The sequence below is a fragment of the Kogia breviceps genome, chromosome 3, assembly GCF_026419965.1.
Source record: "Kogia breviceps isolate mKogBre1 chromosome 3, mKogBre1 haplotype 1, whole genome shotgun sequence".
Taxonomy (NCBI): domain Eukaryota; kingdom Metazoa; phylum Chordata; class Mammalia; order Artiodactyla; family Physeteridae; genus Kogia; species Kogia breviceps.
In genome coordinates this window covers 85,399,572-85,419,523 of record NC_081312.1, presented here as the reverse complement: position 1 = coordinate 85,419,523, position 19,952 = coordinate 85,399,572, and the positions used below count along the sequence as shown (strand labels likewise).

At 39.4% G+C, this 19,952-nt stretch overlaps 1 protein-coding gene across 2 annotated transcripts in view; it reads right to left on the bottom strand.

The window, feature by feature from the left end:
• Positions 1–19,952, bottom strand: part of RTF1 (RTF1 homolog, Paf1/RNA polymerase II complex component) — a 54,358-nt gene that overhangs the window by 16,112 nt on the left and 18,294 nt on the right. For both annotated transcript variants that reach the window (XM_067029013.1, XM_059058043.2), the window contains exons 3-6: positions 14,211–14,358; positions 12,413–12,617; positions 4,545–4,659; positions 3,755–3,866 (exon numbers count right to left, since the gene is read on the bottom strand). In XM_067029013.1, the coding sequence (XP_066885114.1) occupies positions 3,755–3,866; positions 4,545–4,659; positions 12,413–12,617; positions 14,211–14,358 (580 nt within the window). The remainder of the gene's footprint in view (positions 1–3,754; positions 3,867–4,544; positions 4,660–12,412; positions 12,618–14,210; positions 14,359–19,952) is intronic.

The following is a 19,952-nucleotide window of genomic DNA, read 5'->3' as shown; positions in this document are numbered from 1 at the left end:
ACTTGTGCTGGGGTGGGAAGACTCCCTTGTGGCGCAGTGGTTAAGAATCTGCCTGCCTGGGGCTTCCCTGGTGGCGCAGTGGTTAAGAGTCCACCTGCCGATGCAGGGGACACGGGTTCGTGCCCTGGTCTGGGAAGATCCCACATGCCGCGAAGCGGCTGGGCCCGTGAGCCATGGCCGCCAAGCCTGTGCGTCCGGAGCCTGTGCTCTGTAGCGGGAGAGGCCACAACAGTGAGAGGCCCACGTACTGCAAAAAAAAAAAAAAAAGAAGAAGAATCTGCCTGCCAATGCAGGGGACATGGGTTCGAGCCCTGGTCTGGGAAGATCCCACATGCTGTGGAGCAACTAAACCTGTGCGCCACAACTACCGAGCCTGTGCTCTAGAGCTTGTGAGCCACAACTACTGAGCCTGCGTGTCACAACTACTAAAGCCCGTGCACCTAGAGCCCGTGCTCTGCAACAAGAGAAGCCACCACAATGAGAAGTCCATGCACTGCAATGAAGAGTAGCCCCCGCTCGCCACAACTAGAGAAAGCCTGCACACAGCAACAAAGACCCAGTGTAGCCAAAAATAAATGAATTTATAAAAAACAAAAGAAAAACAAAAACCAAACTTGTGCTGTGGTACTTCCCTGGTGGTCCAGTGCTATGACTCCATGCTCCCAATGCAGGGGGCCCCGGGTTTGATCCCTGGTCAGGGAACTAGATCCCACATGCCTCAACTAAGAAGTCTGCATGCCACAACTAAAGATCTCTTATGCTGCAACGAAGATACCACACATGGCAACGAAGATCCTGTGTGCCACAACTAAGACCCAATGCAGCCAAATAAATAAATAAATATTAAAAAACAAAACAAACAAAAAACCAAAAAAAAAAACCCCAAAACAAACTTGTGCTGGGAAAACTGGATATCCCACGTGACAAAAAAAAAAGTGGACTCTAACATTACACCGTATACAAAAATTAACTCAAATGAATCAAAGATCTTTTTTTTTCTTTTCTTTTGGTTGCACCAGGTCTTAGTCGTGGCACATGGGATCTTCATTGCCACGTGCAGGATCTTCGTTGTGGTATACAGGATCTAGTTCCCTGACCAGGGATCAAATCCAGGTCCCCAACATTGGGAGTGCGGAGTCTTAACTACTGGACCACCAGGGAAGTCCCTGGATCAAAGACCTAAATGTAAGAGCTAAAACTATCAAACTCTTCAAAGGAAACAGGGGAAAGCTTTATGACACTGGATTTAGCAATGATTTCTCGTATGTAACACCAAAAGTACAGGCAACAAAAGAAAAAAAAGTGAAGGTAAATAGTACTTCATCAAAATTAACTTATGCATCAAATGACACTATTAAAGAGTGAACAGACAACCTACAGAATGGGAGAAAATATTTGTAAATCGTGTCTCTGATAAAGAATTAATATTCAAAATAATTTTAAAAGTCTTACAACTCAACAACAAGAACCAAAGAACTTGATTAAAACATGGGCAAAGGGGCTTCCCTGGTGGCGCAGTGGTTGAGAGTCCGCCTGCCGATGCAGGGGACACGGGTTTGTGCCCCGGTCCGGGAAGATCCCACCTGCCGCCGAGTGGCTGGGCCCGTGAGCCATGGTCGCTGAGCCTGCGCGTCCGGGGCTTGTGCTCCACAGTGGAAGAGGCCACAACAGTGAGAGGCCCGAGTATGACAAAAAAAAAAAAAAGGACACAGGCTACAACTGCTTGAAGATAAGACAATTTGAGTCTCAACAATAATTATAATAATTGCAATGGAGTAAAAACATAAAGTATGGGGACTTCCTTGGTGGTGCAGTGGTTAAGAATCTGCCTGCCAATGCAGGGCACATGGGTTTGAGCCCTGGCCTGGGAAGATCCCACACGCTGAGGAGCAACTAAGCCCGTGCGCCACAACTACGAAGCCTGCGCTCTAGAGCTCGCAAGCCACAACTACTGAGCCCGCCGCGCCTAGAGCCCGTGCTCCGCAACAAGAGAAGCCGCTGCAATGAGAAGCCCGCGCACTGCAACGAAGAGTAGCCCCTGCTCACCACAACTAGAGAAAGCCCGCACACAGCAAAGAAGACCTAATGCAGCCAAAAATAAAATTATAAAAATAAATAAATTTATATTTTTAAAACCCATAAAGTATGTTAAAATCCATGAGTTCACAGGGATATTCAAAATAAACAAATCTCACTGTTTATCTTTGTTTTTTTTTTTTTTTTTTTTTAAATTTTTTGTGGTACGCGGGCCTCTCACCGCTGTGGCCTCTCCCGTTGCGGAGCACAGGCTCCGGAGGCGCAGGCCCAGCGGCCATGGCTCACGGACCCAGCCGCTCCGCGGCACGTGGGATCCTCCCAGACCGGGGCACGAACCCGTGTCCCCTGCATCGGCAGGCGGACTCTCAACCACTGCACCACCAGGGAAGCCCTCACTGTTTATCTTTGGAGTTTGCCAAGGAACTATCTCATTCTTTTGAAAACGAGTAAACAAAAGGGGGATAAAAAGGCAAGAATTTACTCTGCCTTTCCTATACAAAATGTCCCTGGTGGTTAACTGAATAGCTGATGAGAAGTTTCTCTTTCCAGAAGCATACCAGATAATAAATGAAGAAAGAACGATAGATTAGAATATCACCATTTTGTGGCTTAAAGACTTAAATATAAGACATGACACCATAAAACCCCTAGAAGAGAACACAGGCAAGGGCTTCCCTGGTGGCGCAGTGGTTGCGAGTCCGCCTGCCGATGCAGGGGACGCGGGTTCGTGCCCCAGTCCAGGAAGATCCCACATGCCGCGGAGCGGCTGGGCCCGTGAGCCATGGCCGCTGGGCCTGCATGTCTGGAGCCTGTGCTCCACGAAGGGAGAGGCCACAACAGTGAGAGGCCCGCGTACCACAAACAAACAAACAAACAAAAAGAGAACACAGGCAAAACATTCTCTGACATAAATCGTACCAATGTTTTCTTAGGTCAGTATCCCAAGGCAAGAGAAATAAAAGCAGGACTTCCCTGGTGGTCCAGTGGTTAAAAACCCACCTTCCAGTGCAGGGTATGTGGGTTTGATCCCTGGTCAGGGAACTAAGATCCCACATGCCACCAGGCAGCTAAGTCTGCACGCTGCAACTACTGGGCCTACATGCCATAGCTAGAGAGCCTGCGTGCTGCAACTACAGAGCCCTCGTGCCACAACCAGAGACAAGCCCACGCGCCACAACGAAGGATCCTGTGTGCGGCAATTAAGACCTGATGCAGCCAAAAATAAATAAACAAATAAATAATTTTTTGAAAGGGAAGAAATAAAAGCTAAAATAAACACATGGGACCTAATCAGACTTATAAGCTTTTGCACAGCCAAGGAAACCATAAATAAAATGAAAAGACAACCTACAGACTAGGAGAAAATATTTGTTATTATTTTTTAGGTGTAGTAATGGTACTGGAGTTATGTTTAAAATAGGAGTCCTTATCTTTTAGAGACACATTATTGAAATATTTATGGTTGAAATATGATGATGCTGGGATTTACTTCAAAATAACCCAAAGGAAGAGGGCAGTGTAGATTTAATAAGATTGGCTATGAGTTGTCTGCTGAAGTTGGAGGGTGGGTTCATGGAGTTTCATTATACTATTCTCTGTATGTGTTTGGAACTACCTATACTAGAGAGCTAAAAAGGGGGAAAAATTAAAATTGGCATCAGGAAGTTAAATCATACAATCAAAGACACAAAGTAGCCATCACATTTTCCCCACCTACCTGTTCTGTTCTTCCGTTTTTCTCGCTCTGCTTTTAGCTCCTCCATGGCTTGAGATTTCTTATCTAGTTTCTCATCCCGTTTAGAACGTCGTTCCTTGTTATGGGATGTTACCTGGGAAGGGAAAAATATGTAGGATGGCTCTTTTTACAGCTGATGATAACATTCTCTATACCTAAAAATCATTCAGTTCTCCAATGTGAATCTATATTGGCTGCAGAAATTGAAATTTGCTTAAGAGAAGAGAGCATCCTCTTGTGGACAAAGAGGATACAGCAGTAAAGTCAGTCCCTGTCTTACCTGCCTAATAAACAGAAAGCCTAAGAAGTATAAGAATAAACACTTTCTGGAAGAACTTCCTAGCTCACAGCTAATATATGTTAATACTGTCAACAAAGCTTTTTGTGATAAATGCAGAGATGACTAATTTTCCCAGCTACATTTATTACCAAGTCCAGGATGACATACACCTGAGTAAACATCATAACCAATTCAGCTACCCAGGACAGGAAGTTTACAAACTTTCCCTTAAGGAGTGTTCACACACCAACCAACGAGCTGCTTTTTACATGCAAACTTGAATAGAATTCCCATGGAGTTAAACAGCACAGCTAATGGTGAAATGATATGTCCAGAGATTAATGAAACCTATAAGACGAAGACAGTACATAAATAGTCTTGCACTAACTGACCTAGGCTGATTAATATAAACCCATCTTTTATAGAAATACACATACATACTCAAAATAGAGGTTTTATTCTTTGGATAATGAGGACTATTGAATCTCCTACCTGAGATTCCTGAATCTGAGTCAGTTTCTTCTTTTCCTGCTCCTCTTCTTGCTTTTTCTTTTTTTCTTTCTTCTCTTTCTTTTTGGCTGTTTTCAGTTTTTTCCTGATTTCAAATCTGTTTAAAATATATTTGTTTGGTTTTTAAGTGGCAATGAAATATTTGTAGACTGATCTCTATTAGATAGGAGAAAGGAATTAAGTGCGGGGAAGGAGTTAATAAATGTTTTGGTTTCCTGTAAGAAACTCCCATGTATCTTATAAATACATTAGAAATATTGAATATAAATACACCAAAAGTACTTGAAAGCATTAAGGTGGAACAGACTTAAAATGAGAGAATATTGAGGATACTGTTGTATCCTGTTGGTAATGCACTGCTCTTCCTCAACTTCACATAAGGGAAGAAAATAGTTGATTCTTGGATCAGCTCCAATGGTGTCCCATTAGAAACATAATGAAGCCACAGAGAGCCACTGTCACATTTTTAAGGTGGTCAAGACACAGGCTGTATTTTAAAAACACCACTCTCCATCTTTCTTCATTAGGAAAAATGCCTCCCTCAGCTCCACCCCAGCAAACATGTGAATAAATATGCTATTCTCTTAAACAAATGCAATCTAGGCTCTCTCCCTGTAACAAAAAGCAGGCTTTTATGAAACAAAACTATTTTTGTGTGTGTGAATTTAAGGAACTTTATGGAAGGAATAAAGGAATATAATAAATATTAAACTCTTTTCATAACATTCCAAAATAACCCCAATTATGAAATTTTTTACTTAGCTCTTAATAGGGTCAATATACAAAAATTAACTGTATTTCTATATACTTGCAATGAATAATCCAAAAATGAAACAAAGAAAACAATTCCATTTATAATAGCATCCAAAATATAATATTTAGTAATAAATTTAACAAAACAAGTGCTAGTCTTTTACACCCAAAACTAAAGGACTGTTGACAGAAATTAAATAATACCTAAGTAAGTAGAAAGATATCACATTCATGGATTAAAAGACTTAATATTAGATGGCAATACTTCCAAATTTGATAAACAGATTCAACACAATTCCTATAAAAATCCCAGCTGCTTCTTTTGCTGTTGCAGAAATTTATAAACTGATACGAAAATTCCTATGGGAATGCAGAGGGCCCCATATAGCCAAACAATTTTGAAGAAGAACAAAGGTGGAGGACTTAACACTTCCCAAGTTAAAAATTGACTACATAGCTCCAGTAATCAAAACAGTATGGGGCTTCCCTGGTGGCGCAGTGGTTGAGAATCTGACTGCTAATGCAGGGGACACGGGTTCGAGCCCTGGTCTGGGAGGATCCCACATGCCACGGAGCAACCAGGCCAATGAGCCACAACTACTGAGCCTGCGCCCCGCAACAAGAGAGGCCATGATAGTGAGAGGCCCATGCACCGCGATGAAGAGTGGCCCCCGCTTGCCACAACTAGAGAAAGCCCTCGCACAGAAACAACGACCCAACACAGCAAAAATAAATTAATTAATAAACTCTTACCCCCCAAAACAACAAAAAAACCCCCCCCAAAACACTATGGTACTGGCATAACCATAAACATAATGATCAATGGAACAGAATACAGTCAAAAAATAAATCCGTATATCCATGAACAACTGATTTTCAACAATGGTGCCAAGACTGGGGAAAGAACAGTCTCTTCAACAAGTGGTACTGGGACAACTGGATAGCTGCATGACAAAGAATAAAGTTGGACTCTTACCTCACACCATATACAAAAAATGATCTCAAAATGGATCAATGAGGGAGAGAGGGATAAATTAGGAGGCTGGGATTAACATATACACACTATTATACATAAAATAGATAATCAACAAGGGCCTACTGTATAGTACAGGGAACTCTACTCAATACTCTGTAACAACCTGTATGGGAAAAGAATCTGAAAAAGAATAGATATATGTACATGTATAACTGAATCACTTTGCTGTACACTTCAAACTAACACAACATTGTAAATCAACTGTACTCCAATATAAAATTTTTAAAAATGGATCAATGATCTAAACATTAAGACCTACAACTAAAAAACTCTTACAAGAAAACATTCGGGTAAATACTCATGAATGTGGATTTGGCAAGATTCTTAGATACCAAAAGCTGCAGCAAGAAAAGAAAAAATTTATTTTGCATAAAAATTTTTAAATTTTGTGCATTAAACAATACTTGACAGTGAAAAATACAACCTACAGAATGGGAGAAAATATTTGCAAATCATGTTATCTGGTAAGGGTCTAGTAACCAGAATATATAAAGAACTCTTATAACTCAACAACAAAAAGACAAATAACCCAATTAAAAAATGGACAAAGCACTTGAACAGACATTTCTCCAACAAGGATTTGAAAAGATTCTAAATGTCATCAGTCAACAGGAAAATGCAAATCAAAACCACAATAAGACACTTCACATTCACCAGGATAGCTATTATCAAAAAAAGAAAAAATAACAAGTGTTGGCAAGGATGTGGACAAACTGGAACTCTTATACATTGCTGGTGGGAATGTAAAATGGTACAGCTGTTATGGAATACAGTTTGGTAGTTTCTCAAAAAGTTAAACATAAAATTACCATATGACTCAGCAATTCCACTCCTATGTATATACCCAAAAGAATTGAAAATAGATACTCAAATATTTGTACATGAATGTTCATAGTAGCACTATTCACAACAGCAAAGATATCAAAACAGATTAACAGATAAATAAAATGTGGTATATACAAATAATGGAATATTATTCAGCCATAAAAATGAATGAAGTACTGATATATGCTACATGAATGAACTCAAATATATGTTAAGTGAAAGAAGCCAGGCACAAAAGACTACATATTTATGATTCCATTTGTATAAAATGCCCAGAAATAGGCAAATCTATAGAGACAGAAAGTAAGTCAGTGGCTTCCTAAGGCTAGAAGCAATAGAGGGAACTGAGTACCAATAAGTATGGGTTTTTTTCTGGGGTGATGATAATGTTCTGAAATTAATTGTGGTGATGGCTACACAACTTTATGAATATATAAAAAACCACCGAACCACTTTCAACGGTAGAGTCTATGGTGTGTAAACTATATCTCAATAAAGTTATTTTTAAAAGTTAATACCTGAGGTGTTGAGAAAACTGGACAGCTACATGTAAAAGAATGAAATTAGAACATTTTCTAACACCATATCCAAAAATAAACTCAAAATGGATTAAAGACCTAAATGTAAGACCAGAAACCATAAAACTCTTAGAGGAAAACACAGGCAGAACACTCTTTGACATAAATCACAGCAATATTTTTTTGGATGTCTCCTAAAGCAAAGGAAATAAAAGTAAAAATAAACAAATGGGACCTAATTAAACTTAAAAGCTTTTGCATAACAAAGGAAACCATCAACAAAACAAAAAGACAACCTACTGAATGGGAGAAAATATTTGCAAATGATATGACCAATACATGGTTAATATAAAAAAATATATATATATATATAAACAGCTCATACAACCCAACATCAAAAAAACAAACAACCTGATTAAAAAATGGGCAGAAGACCTGAATAGACATTTTTTCAAAGAGGAAATGCAGATGGCCCACAGGCACATGAAAAGATGCTCAACACTGCTAATCATCAGGGAAATGCAAGTCAAAACCACAATGAGATATTACCTCACACCTGTCAGAATGGCCATCATCAAAAAGAACACAAATAACAAATGTTGCTGAGAATGCGGAGAAAATTAACTGGTGCAGCCACTGTGGAAAAGAGTACAGAGGTTTCTCTAAAAATAGAGACTTCCCTGGTGGTCCAGTGGTAAAGAATCCGCCTTACAATGCAGGGGACGCAGGTTCGATTCCTGGTCAGGGAACTAAGATCCTACATGCCACGGGGCAACTAAGCCTGCACGCCACAACTACTGAAGCTGCACGCCTCAACTAGACCCCGTGTACCGCAAACTACAGAGCCCACGCGCCCTGGAGCCTGCACGCCACTAGAGAGGAGTCCGCGTGCCACAAGGAAAGATCCAGAGTGCCTCAACGAAGATCCCGCATGCCTCAACTAAGACCTGATGCAGCCAAAAATAAATAAAATAAAATAAATAATAATAATAATAAAAACTAAGAATAGGGACTTCCCTGGTGGTCCAGTGGGTATGACTCTGAGCTCCCAATGCAGGGGGCCTGGGTTCAATTCCTGGTCAGGGAACTAGATCCCACATGCATGTCACAACTAAGAGTTCGCATGCCACAACTAAACCCCGTGTGCCGCAACTAAACCCCGTGTACTGCAACTAAGGCCTGGTGCAGCCTAAATAAGATAAATAATAAATATTTGCAAATGAAGCAACTGACAAAGGATTAATCTCCAAAATTTACAACTAGCCCATGCAGCTCAATATCAAAAAAACCAAACAACCCAATCCAAAAATGGGCAGAAGACCTAAATAGACATTTCTCCAAAGAAGATATAAAGATTGCCAACAGACACATGAAAGAATGCTCAACATCATTAATCATTAGAGAAATGCAAATCAAAACTACAATGAGATATCATCTCACACCAGTCAGATGGCCATGTTAAAAAAATCAACAAACAATAAATGCTGGAGAGGGTGTGGAGAAAAGGGAACAAACACTCTTGCACTGTTGGTGGGAATGTAAATTGATACAGCCACTATGGAGAACAATATGGAGGTTCCTTAAAAAACTAAAAATAGAACTACCATACGACCCAGCAATCCCACTACTGGGCATATACGCTGAGAAAACCATAATTCAAAAAGAGTCATGTACCAAAATGTTCATTGCAGCTCTATTTACGATAGCCAGGACATGGAAGCAACCTAAGTATCCATCAACAGATGAATGGATAAAGAAGATGTGGCACACATATACAATGGAATATTACTCAGCCATAAAAAGGAACGAAACTGGGTTATTTGTAGTGAGGTGGATGGACCTAGAGACTGTCATACAGAGTGAAGTAAGTCAGAAAGAGAAAAACAAATACTGTATGCTAACACATATATATGGAATAAAAAAAAAATGGTCATAAAGAACCTAGGGGCAAGACGGGAATAAAGATGCAGACCTACTAGAGAATGGACTTGAGGATACGGGGAGGAGGAAGGGTAAGCTGGGACCAAGTGAGAGAGTGGCATGGACATATATACACTACTAAACATAAAATAGATAGCTGGTGGGAAGCAGCTGCATAGCACAGGGAGATCAGCTCAGTGCTTTGTGACCACCTAGAGGGGTGGGAGGGAGGGAGATGCAAGAGAGAAGAGATATGGGGACATATGTATATGTATAACTGATTCACTTTGTTATAAAGCAGAAACTAACACACCATTATAAAGCAATTATACTCTAATAAAGATGTTAAAAAAAAAGAAACCAAAAAATAATAACAAATATTTTTAAAAATATTTTTTAAAAAAGAAAAACCTAAAAATAGAACTACCATATGACCCAGCAATTCCACTCCTGGGTATATACCTGAAAAACACAAAAATGCTAATTCGAAAAGATACATACACTGCCTTGTTCATAGCAGTATTATTTACAATTGCCAAAATATGGAATGAATGGATAAAGAAGATGTGGTGTATATACATACAAAAGAATACTACTCAGTCATAAAGAAGAATGAAACTTTGCCATTTATAACAACATAGATGAACTCGGAGGAGATTATGCTAAGTGAAATAAGTCAGACACAGAAAGACAAACACTGTATGCTATCACTTATATGTGAAATCTAAAAAATACAACAAACTAGTGAATATAACAAAAAAGAAACAGATTCATAGATATAGAGAACAAACAAGTGCTTACCAGTGGGGAGAGGGAAGCAGGGAGGGGTAATATAGGGGTAGGGGATTAGGAGGTACAAACTATAATGTATAAAATAAGCTAAAGGATATATTGTATGACACAGGGAATATAGCCAATATTTTATAACTATAAGTGGAGTATAACCTTTAAAAACTGTGAATCACTAAATTATGCATCTGTAACTTATATAATATTGTACTTCAATTTAAAAAAAGTTAACAGCTTATATTTACATTATGTTCTTATACGTATTATCTCACTGAGGACTTACAACAATCCCCAACAAGGAAGCTGAGGCAGGAGGAGGGTAAGTGACTAATTCAGATAACCTGGCCAGTGAGTCTGATTTGAGACTAGATTTTCTTTCTTCTTCTTTTTTTTAAAAAAAATATTTATTTATTTGGCTGCATTGGGTCTTAGTTACAGCACACGGGATCTTCGTTGTGGCATGTGGGATGTTTCCTTGTGGCGCACGGGCTCCAGAGCACACGGGCTCAGTAGCTGTGGAAGCGGGCTCTCTAGCTGCAATGTGCAGGCCCTAGAGCGCGCAGGCTTAGTTGCCCTGTAGCACGTGGGATCTTAGTTCCCTGACCAGGGATCGAACCCACATCCCCTGCATTGGAAAGCAGATCCTTAACCGCTGGACCACCAGGGAAGTCCTGAGCCTAGACTTTCTGATGGAAAATGTCAGTGCTCTTTGCACAACCAAGCTACCTTTATGCTGCCAGCACTTACCTTTTTAAAAAAAAAAAAAAAATTTAAATAAAAAAAGAGGAAGCTCTAGAATAGGTGAAGAATCTAACAATCAAAAATGATACCTCACTACTGGTGTTGCTGGCTATAAAAACAGGATGCTAATGGTGTTTACATTAAAAAGATGGAGAGTTTCTGAGTTACCATATTGTACTGCCTTGCAGCTAAACAAATCAGCTACAAAAACCTCCATTTTCTGTGAATGGCTCTGAACTTCTGTCTTAATTATCACTGTAAACATTCTTCCAATCACTAAAAAAGTCACAGAATCAGTCAGTCAACTGCCTCATTCATATAAGGTGAAAAATAAAAAACTCAAGTTTAAGATCAGCCACCCACTACTCTTGAGCTACTTTGTGATTTTATCATAGGGCCCTATTGGCCTTATATGAGAACCTCTTGTTATGCTCTCCACAATTCAGAAATACAAATTTCAGAAGTCATTCTTAACCATCTGGTAACTGTGGTAGTTTCTTAAGTCCTGTTTGTTCCAATACAGGTAACCGTGGAAGCATTCACACTCAAAACAAATGTCTACTACTTGCTGCTGATGAAAGCCAAACATTCTTGTCTAGAATAACTCACCAGACTTAATATGGTCTCCAGAAGGGACAGACAGGCTCCCAGACGAAATGGGACTAACGGCTGCCAAGGAAAATGCTTCTGTTTATTTCGCAATATTAGGTAGGTAGGGAAGGATCCAAATTGTGAGGACTATTTTATCTCCTGAGACAAAGTCAAGTTTATTTTCACCTTGAAATTCTGTTAGGAGATAAGGAAAAACTTCTGCCATTTAAATATGGCAAAAGTAATCCAAAATACTGAAGCAGCTTTGTATATCAAAAAGCAATTTAAGGGCTTCCCTTGGCGGTGCAGTGGTTGAGAGTCCGCCTGCTGATGCAGGGGACATGGGTTTTGTGCCCCGGTCTGGGAAGATCCCACGTGCCGCGGAGCGGCTAGGCCCGTGAGCCATGGCCGCTGAGCCTGCACGTCCAAAGCCTGTGCTCCGCAACGGGAGAGGCCACAACAGTGAGAGGCCCGCGTACCCGCCCCCCACAAAAGCAATTTAACATTTGAGTTGAAAAAAAATACAAAAAGCATGCTGAGAGGATAGTCAGATTCCTAACTCATAAATAATGAGGAGAAATTTCAAGTCTTGAATCCTGTGAAGACAGGGCTCCAAATCTGAACTTTGGGAAATTACTTTATTATTTCATTTTATCATTAAGGAACTACCACTTTACCTTTTTTTTAACACCTCCCTCTTCTCTATGCGGTTGAACAGTTCTTGCTCTCTCTCCTTTTCTGTCATCTGTTCCAGACGGGCCCTGTCTTCCTCATCTCCCATGAGGTCTTCTCCATAGCCATCATGGAATTCCTCATCTTCTGAGGAAGAGTCTGAATCTGAACTGGAGGAGGAGCTGTTGCTGTCAGAATCTGAAACTTCACCTGCAACAAAGGACCAAACACAAGATTAGGTGATGCTGCAGAAGACAGAGCCACAGGTGGCCCCACAGTAATCATTACCCCTTGGCTCTTCTAGGTGAAGTGGAACATGGTCATCTCACCTCCCTTGGGAAAACCCTTGGTCTGCCTTTGGCAAATGCAAACACAGGTTACAGAAACTTAGGCTGGATTAAGAAACCAGTATGATCTTTTTAATTTGACTTTTGTATTTTGAAAAAATTATAGACCTACAGAAAAAAGCTGCAAGAATAATTCAACTCCCATACATCTGTTACTTAGGTTCACCCATTGTTAACATCGCCAATTCACTTTCTGTCTACATACATAAAACAATTTATACATTTTTATCATTTATTTTGCTGAACTGAGAGTAAGCTGCAGAGATTGTGACCTTTCACCCCTAAATACTTCTTGTAAAAAGGACAGTCTCTTATATAACCAAGTATACAATGGTCAAACTCAGGAAATTTTAACATTTAAGAAACAGCATTATCTGACATATAGTCTATATTCAATTTTCATAGTAAGTATAGGGAGATGCTTTGAGACTGTGTAAACATCTTGTTCCTCAACAAACTATCATCCAGTGGTTTTAACACTCATCGATAACACTTCAGTAAATCAATTATTACTATGATGGCTGAAAATGGTGATTGTCTAACCATACTTTCTTCTACATTTATTAGTTGGCATTTTAAAAAATCAATGTTTTAATAAGTCACTAAATTGCTTAGTGAATTCCTAATGATATTGGATCCTGGTAGGACAAAGGGTGATGGAAAAAAGCATTACATATTGTAACTGAGTATTTATTAAGTTAAACTAGCAATTTTGTGCTTGACTCAATTTGAGCTAACATTCACAGGCAGGTGCTTAAAAAGCAGGTTAGGCCAATTCAGTACAAGCCAGTTTGTATATAAACATTATTACTCAAAACAAAGATAAAGTTTACCATTTTAGTCCTAGAACAAGTTCACTTTTTTTTTTGCAGTACACGGGCCTCTCACTGCTGTGGCCTCTCCCATTGAGGAGCACAGGCTCCGGACGTGCAGGCTCAGCGGCCATGGCTCACGGGCCCAGCCGCTCCGCGGCATGTGGGATCTTCCCGGATCGGGGCATGAACCCGTGTCCCCTGCATCAGCAGGCGGACTCTCAACCACTGCGCCACCAGGGAAGCCCAAGTTCATTTTCAAACTAGTGTTAGCAAAAATTCTCATTTCAAAACAACATTTTTTACTGAGTTTTGTATCTGGTTCAAGGATTTTCCCCCTATGAATAACCAAGAAAAAGGAAAGAGAAGGCCCTCAAGTTAAGGTAAATGGAGACTCTATCGCAGGGAATCCTCATGGGTTTCCTGGATGGGTTTCAAGGGCCTCACTAACGCTTTGGAATGCATGTATTTTTCTTGCTTCATTCAGATTCTGAACAGACCATGACCACTGAAAAGATTAGAGACCCCTGCAATAAAGGCAGAGGCCATGCTGTAATTGTAATGCAAGCACCTTTTCCCTCCATTTCTGACTGCAGCTTCTACTAAATAAGAGTTCACTCCCAAGTCTGCACCACTTGACTCACCTTCCTCAGGGGCTGAGCTCTCAGCTGAACTGTCTTTGTCCGAACTGCCTGAGGAAGCAGTTTTATTGGCCTGTTTCTTCATGGTTCCTTTCTTCTCTATTTTTCTGGCTTTTCCTTTCTTCTTATTTTTATTGCTCCCAAAAGTCCACTACAAGGAAAAAAGAAAAAGGAAAATTGAACCAGGGATTTTACTGAGAAAAGCTGTAAGTTTCAAGAGTTAAGAGTCTCTGAAGTTCATCAAAATGATTACAAGTCTCCACTGCTTTGGATCCGAAACAAATACACTTTATAAGATGAAAGATATTGATTCTTGAAACCTTTGTTAAAACTTCATAACCTCTGGTTTTTAATTTCTTAATGTCAGTAGATAACTGATATAATAAACATAAAATTTAATTAGTATACTTTTTATCAATAGAAAAGCAAATATATCAACTTAATGGCAAGTCAACTGAGTAAACTAAAACTCAGTTGGTACAGGAAACAGCTTCTAATGTTTCCTGTGGCAGAGAGGTCAGCAATTGCTACAGATTGGTATGTCTGGGTTTCAGTGCACAGTGAATGGTTGAGTTCTGGAGTGAGTCCCAGGAAAGCAGGGAATAAAGCTTTTTCGCATGAGAAAACTTCAGAAAACACAGGGAGAAAATGATGAAGGCCACTCTTTGGCATGGATGGTAGTATCACTGGTACCAACTCCAAGGAGTCAGAAAGTATAATAGATCATTAAAATATATATATATATGTGTATATATATATATTTTTAAATCTGCATATATTACACTACAACATAATGTTTACATTGGATCTTCAATAGGAGATCCCATACATCTAAATATAAGGAACCTGAAACTTGTATTATCAAAATAACAGGCAGGCAACACACAGTTGATCACTCCAAGGCCAAAAAAATCATCTTCACCAAGCATTTTAATTATAAGTCTGAAAGACCATAAAATCATTTTTTAAATTCACAGAGACTATTTAGTTACATTAAACCATACCTCCTCTGATATTTTAACTTCTCAATTTAGGAGAATAATTTTAGGTAAAAAATACTTTACTTAGAAACTTTATTTTATGTACTCTAAAAATAATATTCATAACCAGCAAGTGCCTACTGTATAGCACAGGGAACTATACTCAGTAATAACCTATAATGGAAAAGAATCTAAAAAAGAATATATATATAAAATAAAATAAAGTAAAATTCAGGACTTCCCTGGTGGTGCAGTGGTTAAGAATCTGCCTGCCAATGCAGGGGACATGGGTTTGAGCTCTGGTCCGGGAAGATTCCCACATGCTGCGGAGCAACTAGGCCCATGCACCACAACTGCTAAGCTTGTGCTCTAGAGCCCGCGAGACGCAACTACTAAGCCCACGTGCCACAACAACTGAAGCCCACAGGCCTAGAGCCTGTGCTCCTCAACAAAGAGAAGCCACCGCAATGAGAAGCCCGCTTACCACAACGAAGAGTAGCCCCCTCTCGCTGCAACTAGAGAAAGCCTGCCCAGCAACGAAGACCCAATGCAGCCATAAATGAATAAATAAATTTATTTTTAAAAATAAAAAATTAAATTAAATTTTTTAAAAAGTATATATAAAAACACTGAATCACTTTGCTGTACTCCTGAAACTAACACAACATTGTAAATCAACTATATTTCAATAACTATTAAAAAAAAACCCTGGAAATTGTAAAAAAACTGAGACAATACTAAATAAACCAACCAACCAACCAAGGGGGGGGGATAAAAAATCAAAATAATATTCATCTTTCCATCATCACAGATTGAATTATAAATCTGGTATTAACGTAAAAATTCTACATCTAATATTTAACAAAAGCACCAAGTCTTTAAGGCTCCTTCTATAATGTGATCATAAATCTACTCCTACCTCACAATAGCCAAGATCAGAAGTAAATTTATTTTGGAGTTTTTTTTGGGGTGTGGGGTAGAGCGATAGTTCTGATGAGGTTTCCACCTTAGAAATGTTCCAGATGAACTATTTTTTAAGAACTACAGTCTGTTAATTTACCTTGATAAAATATTGTGAAAGGGCACTATTTTAATCTTCTGATTTTTTATTTTAATTTACTCTTAGTTATTTTAATTGCCACTTTATTTTTGTACTCAGGAGCTAGGAAGAAGGGACAAGTGAAAATAAAACAGCTCCATGTTCTAGAATGATATATTAAGTGAATAAATGATATATTAAGTAATATACCACTTATGTATTAAGTGATATACATTAACAGCGACTTCTCTTTGTAAGTGAATTTACTTCTCAAACTTTTAACAATTCAACACTTAGATCACTATTTAGAAAGAAATCCTAATGCTTCTCTTCTAAAAGCTATTTTTCAACCATTTGAAATCTTAATCATTCAAGGAAGATACTTTTTAGGTCAGTTTCAAAGAATCCAAAAGAGGCCAAAGTGTTCAGTTTCATAGTTAACTGAGCTAAAATATATCAACTTCCTATGCTGAGAATACAGGTATTACTAGAGGCAATAATGTATAAAACATCTTTTGCATTGGCTTTGTTTACAGGAAATAGCACTACTATGCACATAATAGTCAATATTTATTGGTTGGTTATGAAAATGAGTATGACCCATCTCTTCTAAACAGGGTATCTTTTTGTACTTCTTTGTACAGAAATCCCTTCTTTGTACAAAGAAGTCCCTTTGTACTTCTACCCAATGGGAATATGAAAAGGCTGAGAGCATAACGGGTGAGCTACCAGGGTCACATGTGTGTTACAGTGGATAGATCTATTTTCACCTACAGATTTGGATTTCTCACCTGCAACAGAGTCAAATTCTGAACTTCCAGGGTGGGGGGAAAAGAGGGATTGTGTATGAGAGTAAAAAAAAGGCTTAAATGTGAAGTCACACAGGTGAATCCAATTCAGGAGGTGCTAGAAAGCTATCTGGTTTCCTTATCCTTCCACTGTCTATCTGCTGCAATCTGCCATTGCCTAAGCTTAGCAACTGTCATCTATAGCCTATGATGCTTATCCCCTGGAGGGGAAAGAGAAAAGATAAGAGTTAAAATAGAAGAAATAAAATGTTTCAATTTAACAAGGGCTTGCCTGGCTGAACCTGAGTGTGGGAAGGGAAGCTTGGTCTTTTTCCTTCCAACACAATTTTCAAAAGAAATGAGATGACAAAAGTGCCTCACCTCCCATGAGGCTCACTCAATAGTCTGTCATGCCAATGGCAAACAACCAAACTCACTATATATGACAGGGTTTTAGGGAAATAAAATAATCACTTAAAATATGGGGACCAGTCTCATTACTCCTATTTAATATAGAGAAAGAGACTCAAATGGGCACTGATAATTTCCCAAAAGATTTTTTTTTTCCTGCAGAGTAGATCGTATTTGTAATATTTTACATTTACATTTACTCCTTTAAACCAGAGGCTCCTGAGTGTTTTTTTGGTCTGAGCACATATTTTAAATATTTGCCCAGTACCTCTTCTCTCAAGATCACAGAATCTAATAAACCATAAAGGAGATGGTCAAGACTTGTGGTAGGCAAAACTGACACAGAAATATCTTAACCCAGCCATTAGCCCAGAGATTGCTCACCTATTCCTGCAAAAGCCTTATTTTGTTGACTCCAAGACAGAAGGAAAACTAATTCTTTCATTGCCAGAGTGTGGTAGTAAATGGAGTCTAAAGAGTACAGTACAGGATTAAAGAGATGCTCTCAGGCTTTCCCCATCCATCAGAGTAGAAGAAATGACCTGGCTTTTCTTAATTTGTTTTGGGAACTATGGCTTCACTGAAAGGCAAGCTCTGTTGCGACCTTAAAAGTGCTCTAAAATGTACCACCCAGAAGGCAAGAATGAGAAAATGAGTGCCTGCTGATCTGCATCTGAGTACGGAGGCCAGAGCATCCCCCAAGGAGAGCTGCTTAAAAACAATCTGGGAAAGGGAAAGGGTCCACTGTCAGTCAGGATTCTAATACACACTGACACCCTGCTTTTCCCAAGCATTCTACATGCATGCAGGCTCACACAAGACACCAGGAAAGTATTACGTATAATGCAGTGATGAAAACCTAAAACAGTGACTAGAAGGAAGATGTCTTCTTAACTAATAAATTAAAAGAGATTAGCACTTTGACTCTCACTGCTGTAACTGATACTCTAATGGATGGCAATTATCTAATGATACAAGGAGGGTTAGAAAGTACTACAAAACCCTGTGCCAGACTGAAGAGTGTAGGGGTTGTTAGAAGCAGATCCCTACTCTGGGAAGCAGCTGACCTTCCTGGCATTCAGCTGAAAGACAGGAAGGAACATGGGGTGGGGAGTGGTTGCCTTGGACTTGGGTGCCATTGACATGCTGAGTACTTTTATCCTGGAGGCAGAAAAGCAAAGAAACTTCAACATTTCAGAGAGGTTATCTCTAATGGACAAGGAAGATCATATTCTAGGTCTCAGGACCCAGAGTAGAAACCATTGCAGCCCAGTTTCTCCTGAAACGAATTTACAGTGAAATGAAATACTCTGAGGTAAGTAGGGTTCAAGAAGAACAGCTGGGCTAGTGATAAACTATGGGACTAGAGGTTAAAAGAACTGGAATACAAGCCCAAGCCCTCAACCTGAGACTGTTTCCTTATCTGTAAAGTAGGAATAATAATACCACCTTGACCACCTATCACGGTAGTGTGAGACTCAAAGGAGACAGAATAAAAAGACGCTAAGAGCACATTAGAAACCATGAAGTTCTATATAAATGGAGGGTACTATTTTATGATGGAAAAAGGAAACCAGAACTTCTGGGAGCCTGTTTTCTTATCTGAAATAAGGGAATCTAAATGATCTCTACGACCCCTTGGAGTTTTAAAGTTGTACGATTCTATATGAACTGAGTGTTACACTAAATTGAAGTGTTTGTCAAAAGGATTCGGTAGTCATTATTCTAGATCTTAACAGTGGCCAACAAAGAGGTGTGCGGAGAGGGCATCGTTCCTGATTTAGGTATTTTTTCCCTGTGAAGATACTGAAGATAGAAAAGGGTCAGCAAAGTTGAAGAGTATATGCAAATGTCAGCCTAAAGAACAATGAGGAATAGCTAAGTTTTCTTTTCCCTTAGAAGAAATTAATTATTTGTAATTAATCAAAGTACAAAGGACACTACTGTATCTTATAATCAAGCAATCAGTTATATTTAACTGAAAAACACAGAGAATCCCTACACTCAATCACAAAAACTTACAGTCTGGTTATGGAGATAAAAACAAAAGTGAAACAAATGATACCAAAAAAATGTAAAATATAGTCAGTACTCCACTGCACTTTTTGGTAGGAAGTGTCAGAATTTGTTGTACACAGTTTAAGCAAGTGGTCCATGAAGATCACTTTATTTTTCTTGTGATGAGATTTTAGGTATCTAGATAAATGAGGTGCAACTGTATGGTAATCTACATAGCCAAGAACCCAAAAGCATGCCAAAGAAAAGGGGGGGGGGACTTCCCTGGTGGAGCAGTGGTTAAGAATCTGCCTGCCAGTGCAGGGGACACGGGTTCGAGCCCAGGTCCAGGAACATTCCGCAGAGCAACTAAGCTTGTGCGCCACAACTACTGAGCCTGCGCTCTAGAGCCTGCAAGCCACAACTACTGTGCCCGCGAGCCACAACTACTGAAGCCCAGGTGCCTAGAGCCTGTGCTCTTCAACAAGAGACGCCACTGCAATGAGAAGCCGCGCGCACACCGCAACGAAGA